Genomic DNA, 21,993 nt, shown 5'->3' with positions numbered 1-21,993 from the left:
TTGTGTTTATGCCGTAAAACCAACCGAACATTAATGCTCCTTCTCAAGTCCAATCACAAGCCTACAGCAAGAGTGTCCTGGACCCACTATGTCCCATTTTTTATGCAAATTTAGCGTTCTAATTCTATTTTAATATTATTACAAAAAAAAAAAAAAAAAAAAAAACCTTCTATTTTAATACATGCCCTGTATACGGCCCAACATGTACTTTAGTTAGCTGTTTGCTTATTACAATTAAGGAATAATTTCATTTCAAAAATAGTTTAATCGGATGGGACTACGTTTTATGATGCGAAAATTACTAATTCAAATCACTATCTTTCCTTTTGTATGGGCATGTTACAAAAAAAAAAGGGTAAGGAATAATTCCAAGTCTATAGGGCATGTATGTCGCGATGCTCTGGCCGCGATTGATAAATAAAACATTCATGAAATAAGATTGGACACTCTGGAATAATGCCTAGAAATTCTATAATTTTTATTGTAAATTTTTGAATAATTTTAGACATTTTTATTTTACCCATTTCATTATGATAATGTGTCAATGTCAAATCACAGCAATTTTTTTAACCTTTTTTATTTTTTTTTAAAGTAAAATACATATCAGATAAAATTGCCGTGACAAGGTTTAATAAATGCTAAAAACTACATTTTTATTTAACAATACTGAAGTAGCAACCTCAACCAATCTTTAAATCAATCAATATTTTGAAAAAAAAAAAAATTCAAGGATTGTTTGGGACTATCATGTTAGCAATGTGATAATTATGGACTAAAAATATAGTTTATAGCATTCTTCAATAGCTTTTGGACAATAATCTTACAAATATTGTACAAAATAGATGCAGAATGGTCTAATAACCTTTGGATCAGCCGATATTAAAAATAAAAAATAATATCCAATTGCACAACCGCATTAGCCTAGAAGAGTGCAATATGATAATGCCAAGTAAACCATCACGTAATGAGAAATGCAAGACATCCAAACACCTTTTTATAGAATTTGGTTTCAAACTGATGTGTCACAATCCTATGAGATTGTGACACACTTTCCAAAATAATAGATCTCATAAAATTATAACACATCAGTTTGAAACCAAATTCTAAAAAATAAAAAAAATAAAAAAAAAAATGTTTGAATGTTTAGCAATTCTCTCACGCAATATGTCAATTTGTAAGAGGTTATACTAAAAAGTAAAAACTATCGTATCACGAACAGAGTGTCATTAAATGCAACCAAACTCATGAAAATGGCGCTGAAAGGTTTGCCTTCATCCATTGGTTCAACAAGTGGGTAGTATTCTTCTACGCCCTAAGAGCATCCTCATCAAACTCGGCAGTTCAAATGTTTAACCAAATTTTGGTGAAATTTCAGAAAACCACCTCTGCATCAAGCTCTTCATCCTTTCACCAAAATAAGTTATGTCAGAATCCATCTCCAAATTTGGCTCCAGATTTCTTCACGCCATTTGTTTTTTAATAATTTTTTTTTTCTTTCCCGCTTCTCCCCTTTCTTCCTCGGTGCCTCTTTCCTTTCCTTTTCTTGTTCCGTTTCCTTTTCTGAGGATTTCTCCCCTCTCTTCCTCGGCCGCCCTTTCCTTTCCTTGTTCCTTTTCCTTTTTTGAGAATTTGGGCTTGACAAGGTTGACGATATAGATGCAGAGAACACCGAGAACGCCGATAATCCAAACAACGCCGGAACACCGAAACGCTGAGAACGCCTAGAACCAGACAACCCCAAAATGCCTGAAAGCCGAGAACCCAGACAACACAGAGAACGCCGATAACCCAGACAACGCCAAAACGCTGAGAACGCCGAGAACCAGACAACGCCAAAACGCCTGAAAGTCGAGAACCCAGACAACGCCGAGAACCCAGACAATCTTGCGTTTGACCTCGAATTTCCCTTCCCAAATGTGAGTTTCATAAATTGCTTTCAATTGATTTAGGGTTTGAAATTGTGGGTTTCAATTCATCTCGTGTTTGACCTTGAATTTAGGGTTTCGATTCATCTTGTGTTTGAGCTCGAATTGGTTTGACCGATATAGTGATTTTGGTATTGCATGTGTTGATGTTTGGCTGATTCTCTGGTATTGTGTTGATGTTTGGTTAATTTTGAGATTTCGATTCTCTGGGTAGCCGATTTTTGTGAGATTATTTTTGGTAGGAAATTTTGATGTTCATACAGTTAAATTGGTTGGTTTCTAAACTAATAAAAAACAATATATAATTAAAATGGAGAAATATTTAGAGAGTTTGATGTAGGAAGTGTTTCAAAAGTAAGAGATAAAATCAAAAAAGTAGATTGTTTAGGTTAAATTTAGAGAAAATTTTGAAGAGCTTGATGGGGTTGCTCTAAGAGATGGAAAAACCAGTCTTCATTAAATTTGAAGGCAACTGACTTGTCCATGTTCTAAGCAAGACAATTACCGCGTTGGATAAATTCCTCTGCACATCTTCATCAGTCACAGGTGTTTGAGTTTGAAAATTATTGCTTAAAAAAACAAAAAACGAAAGAAAACAAAAGGAAAAAGAGGGTTGGGGCAATATAGAAATTTCATACTTCAAAGAGAAAGTACAAAGTCAAGAGTAGAAATAAATGAGGACCAAAAACTACAAAACAAGATTTCAATGTCATTCATCCAAAAAAAAAACAAAAAAAATTACTTCAATGTGATTTGAAGGGATCAATATCATTTATAATTATTTGTCTAAATTTAAAAAAATTCGAATAGGTAATTGTAAGAGACCACTTATGAGATCCACCTGACCGAATAAGTGGTTGAACAATCCAATTTTTATTTTGTTAGGTTAATCCCATAAGTGATCTCACAGTCATCTGTCTGAAATCTATCAAATTCAGACAAATAATTATAAAGAATCTTAATCCAATTAAAAGTTGTATTCGACCGCATCTTTATGAAGAAAAAGAGCAACGAAAATAAAAGAAAAAACTCCATCAAGCATCTTCGGAATACTACTCCCTTACAAGCAGGACCAAGTGACCAACGGTTGATGCACCATAGCACCAGTACCACACAAGTAGAAGATCTACAATTCCAAATCCAAATACATCCCCCCTTTATTTATTTCAATGCATCACCACTGAGAACCGCCTTTAAGACCCCCAACCACCCCTGTGAAAACCTCGACCACTAGTTGTCGAGATGGATGACGTACGCAGCTCTGAGGATGGGATACAGAGACACGCCTGTCACTTGCAGCCAAGTAACATGAGTATCTTTGCTAATGTGTTTTGAGAGTTTTTTTTTTTTTTAAGAAATGTAAATACTATATTTTTATGAGTAATAATGTTATATTTTAAAATGAACAATCCACTCTAATAAATGTCAAGTGTCCTTTAACATGTTCGGTTCCTCAAAACTCAATTTTTAAAGAAAATATGTACCTTTCACAGGTTAGAGGACACTTAGGCATTTATTAGAGTGAATTTGAGAAAATTTCCTTAAAACTGATTTGAAGGAAATTTATTCCCTTTAAAATTCACTATTGGATTAAAATCTAATAGTGATATATCTTAAATTAAATTGTAATTTTAAAAGCCACATAACATTTAAGGGAATAAAAGGAAGATAAGAGTCTTGCATACAACATTATTCTATTTCTATTTTACAAATATCTTACAATGCTAACGTAACAGTCTTAACTAATCCTTAAATTTGGGCCTATCAAGTCAATATTATAGGATAGATGAGATAAAAATGTAATTTTTAACATTACTCTTTTTGTTTTCAGTTTCAAAAAGTATTATGATATGACATAAATGCAAAAACAATTTTACTTATTTTTTGTTTTGAGTTGTTAATTCATGTTTTCTATTTGAGAACATTAAAAAAATAAATAAATAAATAATCGACCAACATAGAGCTATTTTATGTATTGTTTGGAAGCCAAACCCATCTAATAACATGTCGTTTTTGGCGGAGCTATCTTGGTACTTGTTTAGGAAAGGCACGTGAATATTGATTGTGGTAATCGTGGACTACATTGTTACCTTCCCTTTCATAAAGGGCAAAGACGCTGGATACGATAGAGCTCTTTTTCTCAAGCGTTGGTTTTGTGTGTGGCTCTCTTTTCTTATCCCTACCATTGTTCTCACCAAGTGTTTCCACTATTATATATGCATGCATTATCTCCTTCAGCCCCTTGTATTAATTTCCAAGTTGTGGTTCAATTTGCAGGCATGTCAGATCAAGAAAATGCCTTACCTGAAGATCCGACGTGGCCCGAGCTGAAGCTTCCAGACTTGCTGTTTACTAACGCCGTTAGGGAAGTCCATGCGACGATTGAGAATGAATGGGATCCCCTGCAACGGTCAGCATGTCAAACGGCGGCAGGAAGAGCCCTGTGGAAGCATTTGATCCATGACCCACTTGCAGATTTACTTGCAGGCGAGACGTACCTTACAAGCCTGTATGAGAAGATAAAGAAAGACCGCATCAACAATGCACGAGAAGTTTCTGGGGTGATTCTCGCTGTTCGAACCCTTTGGTTTGATTCCAAAATTGAAGCCCTGCTTGATTCCTTCACTATGAAAGAGGCCCAGGTTGTTTTCCTCGGTGCAGGTTGGTAATTGCCTTTCCACAATTCTTGCATTCGGTTGACCACCACCATTTAATACAAATCCTAAAATCATATTTTAAAATGTAATGTGAGGCCTTTCCTCGCATGACTAATATGGCTCAAGTTATTTTTAGGAGAAAATACACTTACTTTCATGAACTAACACCCTATTCCTACTTTCAAACTACCATTTGGGATACTTTACTTCCTTAAACTGTCATTTTGTTACAAAATGGCTAATTTGTTAATTGTTGACGTTAAAATGGACGGGATTTGTAGTGGCAAATTTTGGACTTGAAATACCCAGATTACCCCAAACTATCATTTGCAAAAACACTCTCAAACTACCATTTTGGGACACTTTACCTCTTCAAACTACCATTTCATTACGATCTGATTCATTCATTAGATATTAACATTAAAAGAGATAAGAAGTGATGTACATGACTTAAAATTCCTTCACTCAGATTGCTGAGAAAAAATAAAAAATAAAAGAACAGGGAATGGTCGAACACCCCAAAAGCCTTCAAAGAGTGGTCGGCCACCCTTCATAGGCTCTCTTTGTTTATATATATATATTGCTTTTTTCTCTTCAAAATTGAGACTTGGGTATCATATATCGTATATAACAGCCGAGTTCCAACTTAAAGTTAGCCTAGAATTATGACACATGGCATGAACCCATATTTTTTAAACATTGAACCGGTCATTTAAGTAAAACTGAACTGGTCCATGTATTTCAAGTGAAATAAACGGTGTATTTAATATGTCTAATTAACTCTCTTACGTTGAATAGAAAATGAATAGAAACGTCAAATTTTGCAGTCATTAAATTTTCTTTAATTTCTACCTCCCTCTCTTCACTTTTAAGAAGCATAAAAACATTACGGCTTACCTTTATTACTCTTTGTTAAAGCCTTTGAAGTCAACGAGTCTCCTCTTGAAGGTAAAGAATTAGGCAAAATCTATTGTCCGTCCTCTTATAATAAACACTAACAACAACATTCAAGTAAATAGTTTCGTATTGTTTTGTTTTGTTTTTTGAACTACTTTGCTTTTCTTTTCTTTTTTCTTTCTTTTGTGGTCTTGAGGTAGTTGAATTTGAGGTTGATTCTGTCTAGAGTTTCGATTTATTAAAAAATAATGAATTTATATTTAATTCATTTGAATGTTTTATGATTTTTTTTTTTTTGGTTTGTGTGATTTACTCGGATTTTTAGACATTTTTTTTAAAGTTTTTTGTTTTCCTTCTATTGAAAGCAAAATAAAGCATAAATGTATTAGATTATCTTCATGTTTGTTTATTGAGAAAGTTTCTTTGTAAGATACTCCGATATAAATTTACATTTGTGTGGAAAACTAAATCTGTTTTTATTTTGTTTGTAAAAAAATTTGGTTGAGTTGTTCTTCACTTAAATGTTTTATGGGATTTTTTTTCTTTCATTTTTTGTGATTTACTCAGATTTTCAATCATTTTTTGGAAGTAATTTTTTTGTCTTTGAATGCAAAAGAAGGCCAAAATCGAATTGATTGTTGGGCAAAAAAAGAATTTGTGAGAGAATTTATTTTGAGAGAATTTTTTGATTGAACCAAATGTGAGAGGATTTATTTAAATGTTGTGTAGAAAAGGCAATTTTTTATTTTTTATTTTGAAAACACCAAATATGTGATAATTAAGCATTGAACCTAATGTAAGAGGCTTTATTTGATTGCATTAAATATTGAGTGAAAGATTTTGTTTTATTTTGTATCCATTAAAAAAAAATTGTTTCTTTTTCTTTGTATTTCTTTCGGAAGTTCATAAATATATGTATTTTATTTGTATTGAAATATAATAATAATCACACCAACAATATTAGAGATTCCTGCTAATTTTCTATTAATGCTTTGATAATCAAAATTCAGGTTTTCTTTTTGCTATTTTTTTTCTTTATACTTATTTTCATTTCAAAATACTCCTATTGAAACAAAGATTTCAAAATGATTTAATTTATATTGTTCATTTTTTTGCTTTAAAAGAATGCAACAATTGATTTAATTGTTGTAAAAAATAAAAAAAGAAGAGAAACGCTTTCAAAACACCAAAGAGATAATTAACCCTGCTAAGTCTGAAGCAAACCAGATGATTCAAAACGCTCCCTTGGTCTAATGAAAATGGGTCGGGACACTCTGCTATAGCAAACTGTTTTGTGTACCAAACTTTAGTGCAGACTGCAGAACCATGATTTACAAATCTTTAAAAACAAATAGTAGACGCTTACGCAAACAATAGAAATTAGAAAGCGGACTATGGCCTATCTAGGAAGTACTCAACATAAACATTAATCTATCAGACAACGAGAGAATGTCCCAGGTTGCAATGACATGACAACAAAATATGTTTATTTTTTTAATAATTTTTCTTGGGTCTGTTTTCTTTCAGGGATGGATGCAAGGGCATACCGTTTAAACTGCTTGAAGGATAGCGATGTTTTTGAAGTCGATTTTCCCAAAGTCTTGCAAGTGAAAACATCTCTTCTACAGGCAGCAATGGCATCCAAAGATGAACACCAGCATCCAAAGGAGACAGCAAAATCCCTGACCAGAGTGGCAGCTGACATTAGAGATAATGACTGGCTTGAAAAGCTTCAAACATCAGGGTTTGTGCCAGAGAAGAACACAATATGGGTTCTTGAAGGTATACTTTATTACCTGTCCCACTCCCAGGCCACGCAGGTACTGAAGATCATAGCTGAGAAGTGCGCCCTTACCCACACAGTCCTATTAGCAGATTTCATGAACAAAGCATCAATCACGCTGTCAAATTCCATCTTTCACTTCTACAGTGATTGGCCTGATCATCTCCTGCCTTGTCTGGGGTTTTCTCATGTTAAGCTTTCTCAAATCGGTGATCCAGATGCTCATTTTGGGCTAATGCACGATCCACTAAATCTGTTTAACAAGCTTCGCAGCTTGCCTAGATCCCTACAACAGCACCCAGATGACGGAACACCATGCTGTCGCTTATATTTGGTGCAGGCTTCTGGTTCACCCAACCAAACCATTCCATAGAAAGCCAACAGATCAGAGTTAATATAGACAGCTGGCAATTATAGCATAAATGTAGGCATCATTGTTTGTAGACCTAAAAGTATGTACTGACTTTTGAAAGATAATCGGAAGAAAAATATGATAGCCATTAAGGTGGTTTTCTTGCAATCACAGGTATGTAACAAGTAGTTCCAATTTTTCTCCAAGAGAAAAGTGTTCAAGCACAAAGATTCTAATACCTTTATTTTCTAGTTTTAGCTATACTTCAGCTCTACACATGCAACATAGCTCAACCATGACAGGTATTTTCGTATATAATGTCAAGCCCATATAATGTATAACCCGCCAGGAGAAAAAATAAAATGTTTTCTCAACAAAGTCAGGACCGAAAGCAATCTCGTCTGGAACATGTATGTGTACATCAAGTATTTACAGTTGTAACTTTTATTAGTCATGCTTGAAAGGGAGCCGAGTTTAGATGAAGCATATAAATAATAGTTCAAATGGCCAAATAATGCATCATGAGCACATATTCCGTAGTGAAGAGTGGAAACATGCAGCACCACAAAATGCCTGACATCAACAGTGAGATCTGCTTCCAAAACAGCACTTTTTTAAGGAGTACTAATAAATGAAAACAGCATTAATTCCAAAACTCAAAGTCCTAATTTAATAAATTTCTTATAAGAAATTTAGCTAACTTGATATTATGCCATAAAACTTACAGATAATAAGCATACTTTTGTGGATAATTTGTTTCTTACCCGAGTATACCATACTTCAGTAAATTACCAAGAAAGTGTTTATATTTGTAACAAAGCTTGGACTAGACAAGCTTTTGTTTCATACTCCCAAAACAAAAACTCGTTGACTTCATTATATATGCAGGGAATTCCAGTAGCATGTGAAATTATACCCATGGTCAACCACAAGCAACCTCAAAATTTCCAAAAACACATTAATTCTACAGTTCTGCACAGACACAGTGAAGGATTTGACAGTTGACACTCACCAGAAATATGTTATAAAATTAAAATATTTTCTCTGGAAGTGGTTTGGAGAGGGGGAGAGAGCTAGGTGCAGTTTTATCATGAATTCCACAGGAAGCATTCCAGAGAAATTAAGTGCAACAAGCAAACCAGGCCAGAGATACCAACAATGACCAACACCAAAATCCTTTAAATAATAATAACAGATTACAGATATCGAGGCACTACAAAAGAATAAAAAACAAATGAAAAACTCAAGGGAAGAGGAGACATGATGGAAGAGAAAGCATTAAAGTACAGCAAACAACATGTCAAAATGGATAAACTTCCAGAATTCCACTATTTTCTAAGTTCCAACTCCAACAGAAAGAAGCATCAATTTTTATTTTTTATTTTTTTTTGTCAGAATGCAGGGGTGGGGGATTAGTGAGCGCATCCACAATAATCGTTCCAGAGACATTTACTTCAACAGATGAAGCAAGGGAAACTAACACCAACTTTCTTCCAATAATAATACTTCATTACAAATATCTTGACTCTACAGAAAAATGGAGTCATGGGACAACAAATAATGAGATCAAGGGGAAAGGAGACATAGGAAAGTGAAAAAAAACAGGGCAGCAAAGATCAAGTCAATATGGACATACTTCCACTATCTTCCAAGTCCAACAGACAAGCTGCAAAACCTTTGAGCACAATATACACCAGAATATTTTAGTCATAGCATAATGGTCAAACTTCAAGGCATTCTTTAATTCCCTGCTCAAACTTGTCAAGGAAAGATATGGTATCCATGAGTGCAACTGCTACCTTCTGTCTGGAGTTGAAAAAGAAAAAGAGAAAAAGAAGGTAAATTAGGCAACACTCAGAAGGGTTATGGCAACAATTTAACAATTTAACAGGGTTAGACAAACAGAATGAAGTTACACAGAGTTCAACCTTAGATCAGTAGACAACAATATACGATTATAAAACTAGAATTGATTATTGACACAAAATCACCAAATGAACACGTCGCATTATAGAACCAACAGTCTCAGCTGCTTTATGGGAGTAAGTACCTTTATAGGGCACTCCCCCTTGTGACACTTCATACATATAAAAGACGATTACACATTTACTTGCAACTTAGTCTCATGATTTTGTCACGACCCATAGAAGTGCTAACCACATATGTATTTATCGCAAAAGGACTAATCAATGTTATAATTGGAATTCTCTAAATTCACTTACAAAACCCATTTCACCTAGTAAGAAACCTATGTAGGACTTAGAATTCATGCTACACCTTCACAATCTACACACCCAATGTGGGACTTAACTTTCCGAGGTGTTAAAATCTCCCTCAATCAAATCTCTGACATCCTCGTCAAGGCACACATCACACTGCAGTGCCTCAATGCCACATGGTATTACTAAGTTGTTCTAATACCATTTATTACGACCCAAAGAAGCTACATCATCACTATACCTCAAATGGGTTAGTTGATTATTTTTTTTTATGAATAATTCAGATCTTATTGAGAAAAAAAGGGTTAAGGGTTAGTTGATGTTACACTTGGAACTCCCAAAAGTCATTTATAAAGCCATGTCTCACCTAGTAAGGAACTTATATGGGACTTCATACAAAAAAATAGATTTTTTTCTCCACAATTTAATTGTCAAATAATACGTATGCAAAATATTTATTCCATTCATGAATCTGCTCAAAAATAAATCTGGCACCAGATTAACCCAAACATACTAACCACGCATTTTTTTCTTGGCCTAGTGGCCTTGTGGACAATGATTTTTTTTTTTACTTTTTTTGTAATAAGTAATCGAAATTTTATTAAAAACGAGAAGACACAACCCAAGTACAGATGAAATAATCAGGAAAAAAAAAATGTGGACAACGCTTGAAAGTTGAAAGTAAAGAGACACCATCACAATGAATAAAAGTGGAGTAGAAATATGGAATCTAGTAATATATCATCTTATGAGCATCAATAGACAATGATATAAATCAATATCACCAGCTTCAAATCTAAAACATAGTGCCAGACATGATACCGGCCAATTTTAAACAAGGCAATAGACAGAAACCAAATGCAAACAAATATTACTAGATTGCATCTTGAAGAAAAAAAAGTCAATCAGTAAAAGTCTTGTACTTGTTGCTTAGTGCTCCCAAAACGTGATATACTATTTCAATAAGGTATAGGGCCATGTCATTTATACAGTTAAAGCTCAGGTCAATGAATCTCTACAAGTTCCATTGATGGATGTGTCCAATTATATTTAGGATGTCAGCATTGAGAATGGAACCTTTCAGCCTTGGAAACATGTTTCTAGTAGACCTCCAATTCGTGGAGAAAGTTAAGAATTGATCGGAGTCCTTTCACTATATGCATCACCAAGATTAATATTTTGTAAAAGACTTGGGTTGAGAAGGAACTTGCCAGCTTGGCAATTCTTTTGGGGATTGTGATTAACCTCAGTGAAATCAGGCTTAATAGACAGGAGAAGTGCATCAACTGCATAGATGAACACCTGTGAGGACTGTGGCAAGGAGGGAAGAAGCAATGCAATCACACCTAGGGATATGAAATAACCATAGTTGAGTCCGAGATCGTCTCTGAAGAAGATAAGGTTTTTGTGGACCACTGAGGTACTAAGTGGTAGGCATCCAAAAGAAGGGAATGTGACAAGGTATTGTCAAGACAGCTGGAAAAGGTTCTTGGAACCTTTCAGTACAGGATTTGACCTTTAATTGTAGCTTTCAATAAACTTGTTCAACCAATTGGTTCAACTGGTTCTTCTGCGTCCTTGATTAGAAGGATTATGCACTTCTAGGGGGGAGCCCTTTTTTCCTTATGTGACAAGTGTTTTGAGTGAATGTGAAAATGTCACAATCTAACATCTTTAGCGGATGAGGTCACGTGTTACTCAAAGTGAGAACATACTAATTCAAAAGAGTAGGAAAGGTCATGATCAAAGCATTAGCCCTAAAAGTTATCCTCACAGTGTTTCCCTTGTTTAATCCATCCAAGCCACAACCCTCAAAGCTTTCCCTGAGAGGTTCGTGACTGCCACACCCCAATGGGCATCTTGAGCCCCACCTTCAGCCAGACAGATACGAATAACTCATGCCATGGCAGCTTACCCTGGTGTACCAAAGGCACGCCCTTCTAGGACAATCTCTGCATAGCATTTAGATGCCTCTGCGACACTAGACACCTTTACCAATGTGTGTCTATGATGAAGGTATCTCCAGTCACATGCTTAAACTGTTAACTGATCTGGGCATGTAACTTCCATGCGTCAATAGTAACTCAGCACCTTCTGTCACAACAATCATTTAGAGAAACATAATTTAAGATCCTAATGAAAAAAATTATGCCAATGCATCTTATACCATATGGTCAAGAAGATATCAAATAATATACGCAAAAAGTTTTCTAATCTCCACGTTTCTTGTAAGCTTGACATGAAAGTCATACCTACTGGAAGCAAGTTGAATGTCAGTTTCGCTGGCTAGACCATTAAGAGAAGTGAAAGATCTGCAAAACAAAATCATAAGAAACAAAGGAAAGAAACAATACATTCTTTTAGCAAATGTACAAACAATTCAGTGTCAAGACACTGATTTTTGTTATATTTCAGCCATTACACTTCCCTTGCATATTGAGGAGATTGATGAAAAGGAGAGAGACATGTTTTACAATGCTTAAAGCTAGCTTCTTTCCTCAAACAATTTGGTCATTATTGTTGCCCTACCCTCCTTTTCTAGATGTAGATGAAGGGCGACTAGATTGAACAATCTGATTTGTTATAACTTACATAGTGGTAGCGGCAGGCTTGAGAACTTAAAAAATGCATAGAGATGTTTCCAAATGTTTTCAGTATTCATTTCTAGGGCAACAAGTTACAGATTTATAGGTGTACTAGCTCACAACATAAGCACAAAGCAATAGAATAATGGCTACCTTATAAGATCATTTAGTGTAGCTTCGGCTTCTAACTTCACAGGATCCTTGTTATCAAGCAATGAGGACGCATTCTTCACAATCAATCGGAAGGTGCAAACCTGCTCATCATACAAATCTTAACTACAAATGCACATTCTTATACCTTCTCCATTCTTTGTTTATAACCAGAGAACTTACTCAGACATTGTTCAACCTTTTTAAAATAGGACATTAAAATTCATCAATATCTTAAAAACTTCACATTTCAAAACGCACCTGAATGTTATTTGAATGAAACTAATGTAATTAGATGCTCAAAACTTCTTAGCCCCAAAGAATTAATCAAAATATGTTTTAAACCCTAATTAAAATGAGGAAAACGATTATAAAAACACGCATTGTCTAAACTAGTGCGATCTAAACCTTAACATTAAAAGGAAAAGAAAAAAGGAGAATACGCACTAAAAAACGAGACAGAAGACGAAGAGATCGAACCTCAACTCCCGTGCTGGCTTGAAAGCTAACAATGGAACTCCTATCCTGAGGAACACAGTCCCTAGCGGCCGACCTCAACAGCTCTTGAACTTCCTCCAAGTCCTTAGCCGAATATTCAGAATCCCTAGCTGCTGTTCAAAACCCAACCAAATTGAACAACAAATTCAAAAAACTCGAAACCAGTGAATTTGAGAGAGAGAGAGAGATTCGTACTGAGTAAGACATAGGCAGAGCGAAGGCTTTCTCGCGAGGCGTCGATTGGGGCTAAGACGAACTTGGAGGCTTTCTTCTTTTGCTCTTTCAACCAATCCTTCGGTCCTGCTGTGTGATCAACCAAGAAATTATAATTTCATTAAAAAAAAAAAGCATAAGAAAACCGAAATTGGTGAGTGCGAAAGCGCGATGCGTACAAATGCCGATGGAGAATGCAGATGCAGGGGCGACCGGAGAGAGGGAGGGCACGAGAGCGAGGAACGGCAGCAAAGCGATGTCTCTGCGAGAGACCGTGATTCGGTGCTGAAAAACTTGGTGTTTAGGAATGAGATTTTGTTTGGGGTTTGGGGGATTTGGAAGGAAGGATAGGAGGCCGTTGAGAGTGGTGGAGTGGCTTTGAGGTAGTGATGTCATGGTTGATGCTCTCGTGTTACGCATCACCACGCTTACGGGAGGATTTAACGGCTGGTGTCACGTCTCCTCTCCATTTCTAGATATTCTTTTGTCGCTATTTAAAATTTGGGTAGTACTTTCTAGAGGGAGAAGCTCTCAACTTTATAGAGAGAGAGAAAGCGTGTTTCCAGAGTTGGCTTGCTGGGGGAGTTTCACGCCTCCCTCCTTCCGGGTTTTTGGTCCTCCAAGCTCATCGAGCTTTGGAAATTTTGTCCCTCTCTGGCTTAACCAAAGGAGGATAGTTTTTCTTCCTACCTTTAGTCCCCATTACCAGATCAGGTGGTGGTTTTGTCTCCTGACTCGTAGGAGTTGTAGAGTTGATTTTTGTGTTTTTTCTTTATTTTCTTTTTGTTTTTCCTGCAGATTATCCCTAGTGACTTTGTTGGTTTGAATCTGGTTGTTCTCTCGAGTCCCCGGTGTTTATCGTCTTCTCTGGTTGTGTGTCTAAGATTTTTCTTGGAGAGCCAGATCTGTGCGTTTTCACCAGAGTTCTCTTGTCACGCGCCCCCTACGTATTTTTGCCGCCGTCTTTCGATCCAGCCGTCTTAAGCCATGGTCACGTTACTATTCCCTTATCGGCGCTTGGCCTGCACGCGTAGAGTTTCCCGTATCTGCGCATGAGGGCTATGCTTCGTTTCTCAGGCCTGGTTTGTGACGGTTGGTGGTGGTTCGTGGTGGTCAAGCACTATTGGGATCTCGGGATTTGGGACCCGCCTTGTACGCGCCGACTCAGGAAACGATTGGCTCTCTTCCGACAAGGGCAGTGGTTGGATTTTTCTGCGTGGAGTTGTATGTTCTTGTCTTTTCGCAGGTTTCTTAGCAATGGGCTATTGTTTGGGGTTGTGCTTTTTGTTTTGAGAGGCCCTAATGCTTGTTCTTGTAAAGTATAGCCTGTTGTATTTGGTTTCCCTGTTTTGTTCTAGTCTAGGCAGGGCCGGCTAAATAGCTAGGCAAATTAGGCAATTGCCTAAGGCCCCTAATTAAATAAGGCCCCAAATAGTGATAGTATAATTAAACTTTCTTTTAAAAAAAAAATTAAAGTCCCAAATATGACAAAAAGTTAGTTAATGCTCTTTAATTAAGGCCCCAATTATGGTTAAAATAATATTATAACAAAAAAGTTAGTCAGTGCTATTTAATTAATGCCTCAATTACTGTAAAAAAATAAATACAATAAATTGAATTCCAAGATATTAATGAGGAAAAGAAAGAAAAATAGAATGTTACATTAATTGTACCCCTAAAATAATTACTAAACATGTCATTTTACATAAACTTAAAACTAAGACTAAGTTGTCCATTCAAATAATTTTTAGAATGAAGTAAATTAAATTCTACATAAAAAGAATTATATGTAGCTTAATACAAAATTTGACATCTATTGAAATTAAATGTCTCCTAACAAAGATGAATTTTGCAAGTCGTTCAGTAAAAATTAAATATTTAAATATAAAAAAGACCCCACCTAAATTTGTTGCCTTAAGCCTCAAAATCTATTGAGCCGTCCCTGAGTCTAGGCAGTTTGCGCTGAGGTCAGATTATACTAGCCATTGGTTTAGTACGGGATGACTGACCTACTCACTGAGCAAGGAGTAGCTTTATCTCACGTAGTAGGCATCATTCTGTTTTAGCTAGTTTTTTTGTTAGCAACTGTCTATTAGAGTCTGAGTCAGCTTTGACTCAGGTGAGATATACACCTTTATGGTGGTGTTGTATGTACACTTATATGGTGGATTGTGATATACCCTTATCTTGTTAATTGAAAGACTAATCTTTCCTTAAAAAAAAAAAATTGTGTAAATTTCAATGTACTAGTAAAGTCACAATGTTTTTTACTTTCCCAAACTTCAAAACTTTTAATTTAGACAAAACGCTAGGTGTTTGGCAAGCATTTGTGTTGTTAAATTTTTGCTTAAATAATTGTAAGAAGTGATTGATATGATATAAAGTATAAAAATGTTTGAAATTATTTTATAAAAAATTGAAAAAGTTTTGTTTTGTAGTGAATTTTTTTATTTGAATAGTAATAAAAAATTATTTATGTATAAAAAAATTTAAAAAATAGGTTAAAATGTTTTGGATTTCACTTTTTTAGGAAAAGTAATAATAATAATAATAATAATAATAATAATTTGAGAGGAGATGAAATGAAATGTTTGCCAAGCACTCCATCCTCGTTCAAACTACTAAAAATTGTCAATGTTCCTAATGACAAAAATATTCATGATAAAATAAAATCAAAAAATCAAAAAATAAAAATAAAACAAATAAAAACCAATGGTTGCCAAATTTAAAAATTATAAGAAAAATTAATAAGTTTTCATTTTTTTAAAATTAAAATTTTTGTTGTTATAAAAAAATAAATTAAAGCTTTTTCCTTTTTTTCAAATAAAATTTTTCTTTTTTCTTAAATAAAACAAACAAAAAAATATTTTTTTTTTTTTAAAAAAAAATCGAATTTATAGGGGTATTTTTGTTTTATTAAAAAAATTCTAAGGTCATTTTTGTCTTTTTGCTGGCCTTTGAGACTTTGACAATTTTTAGGTAGTTTGGAGAAACATTGTCTCAATTGAAAGTTTGAATGAACATTGTCAATTGCGTGATAGTTTGAGGAGGGTATATGGATTTTTCCCTTAAAAATTTAAATAATCCGGTAACATATATGTATGATTAGATGTAATACTATAAGGATGACCTTTAGTATTTAAAAAAAAAAAAATGTGACTTTTAAAATTATCATTAGATTTGTTATATACCACTATTGAATTTTGATCCAATAATAATTTTAAAAGCCACATCAATTTTGGAATGACATGAGGAATATGTGGGTCTTCCTTTTAACATTAATAATTAGACTTAGGGAAAAATACATTTTACCTCCCAAAATTTGACCACTTTTGCATCAAATGTTTAAAAAGTGGCAATGTATTCCAACGCAACAAAGTTTACGAATTCTTCAATGTAAGCACTCTGTTAGAAATTTCCATCTTCTTCGACAGAAAATGGTTCACGTGCACCACATGCGTTTTTTAGTACAAAATTTCTAAAATTGCCCTATATACACGTGTTATAATCCTCCAAATGCCCTCATTTAAAAACAAAATAATATATATATATATAAAGAAAAAAAGAAAGAAAGAAAGGGTGGCCGTAGCCACCCTGATTTGGCTCATTGGGGATAGCCGAACAACCCCTATAATGGTCAAATGGGGAGACTTTGATTTCCTCTTATATACTTTATTATATAGTTTTATAAACAAAATTAATTATTTAACTATTTTTTTTTTATGTGAAATCCAATACATTAAATATTTAATTAAAATACGATGAGAATTACAAAGGTGAAGTTCAATCTTAATATATTTGTTTTGATACTATATTAAATTACTAATTATCTTAAAGCCTTAAGGCCTTATTTGGTTTGCGGAATAGACCCATGGAATAGAATGACTATTTATTCCTTTGTTTGGTAAGTGTCTATTCGATGGAATAGTTATTCTCATTGAAATAACTATTCCCTTGCAAAGAGGAATACATATTCCTCATATTTTTTAGAGAAATAGTTATTCCTACATGAATAGACTACATTTTTCACAAAAAACCACTCATTATTTTATATTTTCTCATTATTTTTTTTTTAAAAAAAAAAAAAGAAAAAAGAAAAAAACTAACATTTTACATTGGGGTGGTCGACCAGCCACAGAAGGAGTCGGGGGTGGTCGCACCATCCCCGAAACGCTTTGTGGTGGACCTCCAAGACATTCTGGATGTGGTGTGACCACCCTCAGAGGATTTGGGGGTGGCACATGCCACCCCTGACTCTTTGGTGGGTGGCAGACCACCCCACCAATGGGTGGTCTGCCACCCACTGGTTTTCAAAAATAAAAAATTGTTTTTTTTTTTAATAATTTGAGTTTTTTTTAACCTTTCTTTTTTAAATAAAAAAATAAATAATATGAGAATTTTTTTAGTAATTTTGATTGGATTCCAATTAAAGTATATGAGTTGTTACCAAACTAAATAGTAGGAATAGTCATTCCATTCCACTCTATTTTTTTTAATATTGCTGGTAATAACTATACCATTTCACAATAGAATACTCATTCTGCAAACCAAACGAGATCTAAGAGTACGTTTAGTACTGTCATTTCTTTAGGATTATGAATGATTGTTACCAGGAATACAAAAAGTTTGAATGGACGATCATGCATATTCTGTATTTTTGTGACAACACATAATTCTCTTATTATAAGTAGGGGTGTGCAGAAACATGCAGAACCGCCTCGCTCCGCAGAACCCCGGTTTTCATTGATTTTTTTGCGGGCAGGGGTCAAAAAATGGTATACCCATGTAGGGCGGGGTGGGTTGCGGGTTGGGGTTTTTGAAAACCTTGGGGACCCGCCCCGCTGAAAGGAAAAATAATAATAATAAATAAATAAAGAACCCCCTAACCACTAACCAATAAGTAACTCTAGAGTGCCCTCTTCATTTTTTTTCATTGTTTCTAGACTATTCGTTTGAACCCAGCCGCTACCCCTTCGTCTTCTTCCTTTTCTCCTTCACCCCCTCACCCGCTTCATCTTCTTCCTTTCCTCTGATGGCTTCAACGCGAAGAATGTTGTCCAGGGAGCTGGGGACCAGATTGACAGGCAATCTAGTAAGGAGATTGAGAAGGAGCCCAAGTTTTTGAAGAACAATGATGCATGGTTCGTGAAGATGATTCCCACCAAAGGCTATGGTTGTTGAGACTTTCTCTGATTACCCACCTCTTGGTCGTGTCGCCTTGCCGCTCAGCTTTGGTTCAAACCTGCACCCCTGCAGTTACATTATAAAATCATGCGGCCACGAGTTCAAATTTTTGAACCTGCAAGGTTGCGGGGCGAGGGCAAAAAGGGCGAATTTCTCGCCCAATGCCCACCCCTAACTCTAAGTGAATCAAAATTCCTAAATACTCAACATTTATAATAATAATAATAATAATTTTTTTAAAAAAAATGTGCAAAACAATATTTGGAGGCTGAACCATTCCAAAGGGTGGACGACCACCCTGGAAAAACATCAGGGTAGTGCAACCACCCCTAGAGCCCTTCGTGGTGAACTCTCGAGGAGCTCACCCTAGGTGCTCAATTAGGGTGGTCGACCATCCTTTGAGTTTTTTCTGTTTTATTTTTTATAAAGATTTTAGGTTTGCAAGAAAAAAAAATGACTTTTTTGGAAAACCCATTATGTTCCTTAAGAGTAAAAAAATAGTTATTCATCTCATTTTTCAAATGAAAAGGTATTCCCTTAAATGGATAACACATGCATAGGGTGCAGCCAAACAAATGAATGGTTATTCCATATGAATAGTCATTCAATTCTATATGTCTATTCTACGTACTAAGAGCTAATAAAAAATATTAAAATTAATATTCTAACATTAAGCATGCATATATTGTCATTTAAGTTAGATGAAAAGTTGTAGATATCTTCATGCTTCTTATATAATTTTATTAAAAAAATTTATTTAATTAATATTTTAAAGTTTTTGTCAAACGATATCTAACATATAAAATATTTAATTAAAATATAAGAAATTACGAAGACAAAATTCGAATTCAACACATATATTATGAGAATGGTGGAATAAAATAATATTTAAACTTTCGAATAATAAGCGACCTGACCTTTTACTTAAGGGAAATGGTAGGCAGGGGACACTCATCCGTCCCCTGTCCTACTTTTAATAATATAATAATATATTATATAAGCAAAAAGTGATAAAATCAAAGAAAATAAATGAAAAAGTAACATAATATATTATTATATTATTAAAAGTAGGACAGGGGACGGATGAGTGTCCCCTGCCTATCATAGCTCTTTACTTAATTGTGTATGTTGATTTGTGAAAAAAATAAAAAAATAAAAAAATTGTGTATGTTGAGCTTTAAGCACAGCATGAGGCAGGCTTTGGATAGACATACATGGCGTATAGACAAAGTTATACATCTACAATTGAAAAAAAATAAAAAAAATTGTGTATGTTGAGCTTTAAAGAAGTAGGCTTTGGATAGATACTCATGGCGTAGACAAATTTATATATCTACAACGACAAAACCTTCGATTCAGATGGGCTGTAAAACTTAATTTTTATAGTCTCCAATAAAATAGTAACACATTATCTAAAAATACTAAATATAGTATACATGAAATAGACAAAGAGACACTAGATTATAAGACAATTTTTCCCCTTTCAAGAGACCCCACCAGATCTTCACCTAACCACCCCATAGACGGAATCCGCCGAACGGCGCCACTGGAATCGAATTATGTTGATTTTGTTACAGTTTTGGTTTTGGAATTTGCTAAATTTTTTGTTTTTTTTTTCTTCCCAAACTTATGAATCTTGCTCCAAATACATTTGGGCTTTCAGCGACATAGGAGGCCGATCTAGAGGTTGGGGAGTCGGCCTTTGATGGTGGAGCTCCATACCTGGCAGTGCTTCCAAGTGGAGTGGCCAGATATGTGATGGTTTGGCCAAAAACGGTGGGATTCTAGGCTCGGGCTGGTGATGGTTCACAGCTATCAGGCTATGGGTAGCAGTTTTGTGGTGGATAACATCAATGATTAGGATCATATCAATTTTATAGCAATTTGGATAGTACATGTAAAAGAGCTTAGATGAGATCTACTTGTCCAAATAAGTAGCGGAGCAGCCTATAATTTATTTCGGCAGATGTGTCCTATGTGGACTTTGTCATAGTGTGTTGTCCAAATTGATAAAGATTACAGTTTAAAAAAAGAAAAAAAAGAAAAAAAAAATAAAGGAAGAAGAAGAAGAAGAAGAAGAAGATGAAGATGAGATTGGGCCGGGGCTTGAGCATGTAGTCGTTGCCTTCGCCCTCAAATCAAATTATTAGGCAAATTGGACCTGCGCACCTTTTGGGACTCATGATAAACAGCCACTCGACTGAGAATTGGACTCTGCATGGGGCATGCCTCTATTTTCTTTTCATCTATTAATCTATTTATTTATTTCTTATTTTTTGTGTGGTTTAAGACGAGGAAAGGAACTTTCATTTCCTTTTGGATAAGACCACAACTTTCCTTAACCACTTTTAAGATATGGATGGGCAAATTACCGTTCAATGGACCATCGATCTTTGCAAAATATCAAATTATCAATGGATGATGCATTCTTGTTTTCCCGATTCCTTCATTTGAAAATATATATATTTTTTTCCCAACTTTCCTTCAGGCAGGGAAAGCCAAACAAAGACAGGTTCGAAGGGTTTAAAATTTAATTAAATAATTAAATCAATCGTTTTCTATAAGCTTAAAGTAACTTATAATTTAATTGGACAAAAATTTAGACTTTGAATATTGTCTCAATTATTTACTTTACATTTCAATTAAATATTTTTAATTAAATCAATTATTTTCCATCCACGTAACCTCTTTTAACAGTTTAACACGAAACTTTTATAGAAAATATGAATCATGAACCCCCCCCCAATCGAACTAGTGGCTTGGAAAGTGATAGGAATAGGATAAGTTGCTTGACACATGCATGACCCACCAGCAACGTTCTTCTTAAAAGGGAAGTGTGCACGTTTTATCCTACCATTCTTTTTTGCTTTCTCTCGTCTTAATTTTTTTTTTTTTTTTTAAGTGTTTCTCTCGTCTTAAATTAAATTAAAAAATGACGTGCTTTTATAGAATCAACGTACTGCATATGCTACGCATCACGCGGCATTCTACTTTAACTTGAAAAACCAATTTTTAAAAATACCAACTTCAAAACCCAATTAAAAATTTGATAAAATTGCATTTCTAGCTTTAAAATCACGATCCAATGAGCATTTTTATGTTGATGTAGTATGGTGCAGTAGATCTTAGATTAATTCTAACTAAAAATGAAGTATAAGATAATAATGAGACAAAAATAAGAAGTATGACATTATATTTTTACTATTTAAATATTGATTTTTACTGTTATATTATCTTATTGAGTGAAAATTATACATGAATCTATTAACTATCATTACTAATGCAATGTCGTACTAGTAAAAATTAACAATTAAATTAGCATCTGTTAAAAAAATAAACCAAGTGCTGATGGAAAGAGTTATTAAAAACATTTTTTAATAACGACAGATCGAATATCTGACTCATCTTCCAAAAAAAAAAAAAATAAAAAATAAACAGAATAACTGACTGACCGCCACGTCAATGGATTGGGGATAGCAGTGAACAGTAATAATCCAAGAAATAACAAGTTACAAATTTGGAATCCCAAC

The 21,993-nt window shown here is 34.5% G+C and overlaps 2 protein-coding genes across 7 annotated transcripts; one reads left to right on the top strand and one right to left on the bottom strand.

The window, feature by feature from the left end:
- The first annotated feature begins 4,007 nt into the window (after window positions 1-4,007).
- Window positions 4,008-7,782, top strand: LOC133867314 (uncharacterized). Of its 2 annotated transcripts, XM_062304040.1 has the most exons (3): window positions 4,008-4,082; window positions 4,203-4,586; window positions 7,007-7,782. In XM_062304040.1, the coding sequence occupies exons 2-3, from the start codon at window positions 4,205-4,207 to the stop codon at window positions 7,633-7,635; spliced, it is 1,011 nt and encodes a 336-aa protein (XP_062160024.1). In that variant the 5' UTR covers window positions 4,008-4,082; window positions 4,203-4,204; the 3' UTR covers window positions 7,636-7,782. The 2 variants fall into 2 exon arrangements, with proteins under 2 accessions (XP_062160024.1, XP_062160023.1); XM_062304039.1 differs by lacking the exon at window positions 4,008-4,082 and having other exon boundaries at window positions 4,095-4,586.
- Window positions 6,708-13,907, bottom strand: LOC133867315 (uncharacterized). Of its 5 annotated transcripts, XR_009900033.1 has the most exons (8): window positions 13,459-13,905; window positions 13,262-13,369; window positions 13,049-13,179; window positions 12,572-12,672; window positions 12,086-12,145; window positions 9,251-9,420; window positions 7,276-7,606; window positions 6,708-7,161 (listed from the first exon to the last, which is right to left on the bottom strand). XR_009900033.1 is itself a non-coding variant. In XM_062304043.1 (6 exons), exons 1-6 carry the CDS (start codon window positions 13,697-13,699, stop codon window positions 9,410-9,412), a joined length of 648 nt encoding a protein of 215 aa, XP_062160027.1. In that variant the 5' UTR covers window positions 13,700-13,907; the 3' UTR covers window positions 9,077-9,409. The 5 variants fall into 5 exon arrangements, 3 of the variants coding, with proteins under 3 accessions (XP_062160027.1, XP_062160026.1, XP_062160025.1); XR_009900034.1 differs by lacking the exons at window positions 6,708-7,161; window positions 7,276-7,606 and adding an exon at window positions 11,749-11,927 and having other exon boundaries at window positions 9,077-9,420; window positions 13,459-13,907; XM_062304043.1 differs by lacking the exons at window positions 6,708-7,161; window positions 7,276-7,606 and having other exon boundaries at window positions 9,077-9,416; window positions 13,459-13,907.
- Between the last annotated feature and the right edge of the window lie 8,086 nt (window positions 13,908-21,993).

Source organism: Alnus glutinosa, chromosome 4, assembly GCF_958979055.1.
Source record: "Alnus glutinosa chromosome 4, dhAlnGlut1.1, whole genome shotgun sequence".
NCBI classification, from domain to species: Eukaryota; Viridiplantae; Streptophyta; class Magnoliopsida; order Fagales; family Betulaceae; genus Alnus; species Alnus glutinosa.
This window is presented reverse-complemented; position numbering and strand designations above follow the sequence as displayed.

Coding starts and splice junctions, on each gene's coding strand:
- LOC133867314 (XM_062304039.1), top strand. CDS start 4,142: ATGCATGCATTATCTCCTTCAGCCCCTTGTATTAATTTCCAAGTTGTG. Junction 4,587..7,006: donor GGTTGTTTTCCTCGGTGCAG/GTTGGTAATTGC, acceptor GTTTTCTTTCAG/GGATGGATGCAAGGGCATAC.
- LOC133867315 (XM_062304041.1), bottom strand. CDS start 13,699: ATGCGTAACACGAGAGCATCAACCATGACATCACTACCTCAAAGCCAC. Junction 12,146..12,571: donor ACACTAAATGATCTTATAAG/GTAGCCATTATT, acceptor TTTGTTTTGCAG/ATCTTTCACTTCTCTTAATG. Junction 9,421..12,085: donor ATTCAACTTGCTTCCAGTAG/GTATGACTTTCA, acceptor TTTCAACTCCAG/ACAGAAGGTAGCAGTTGCAC.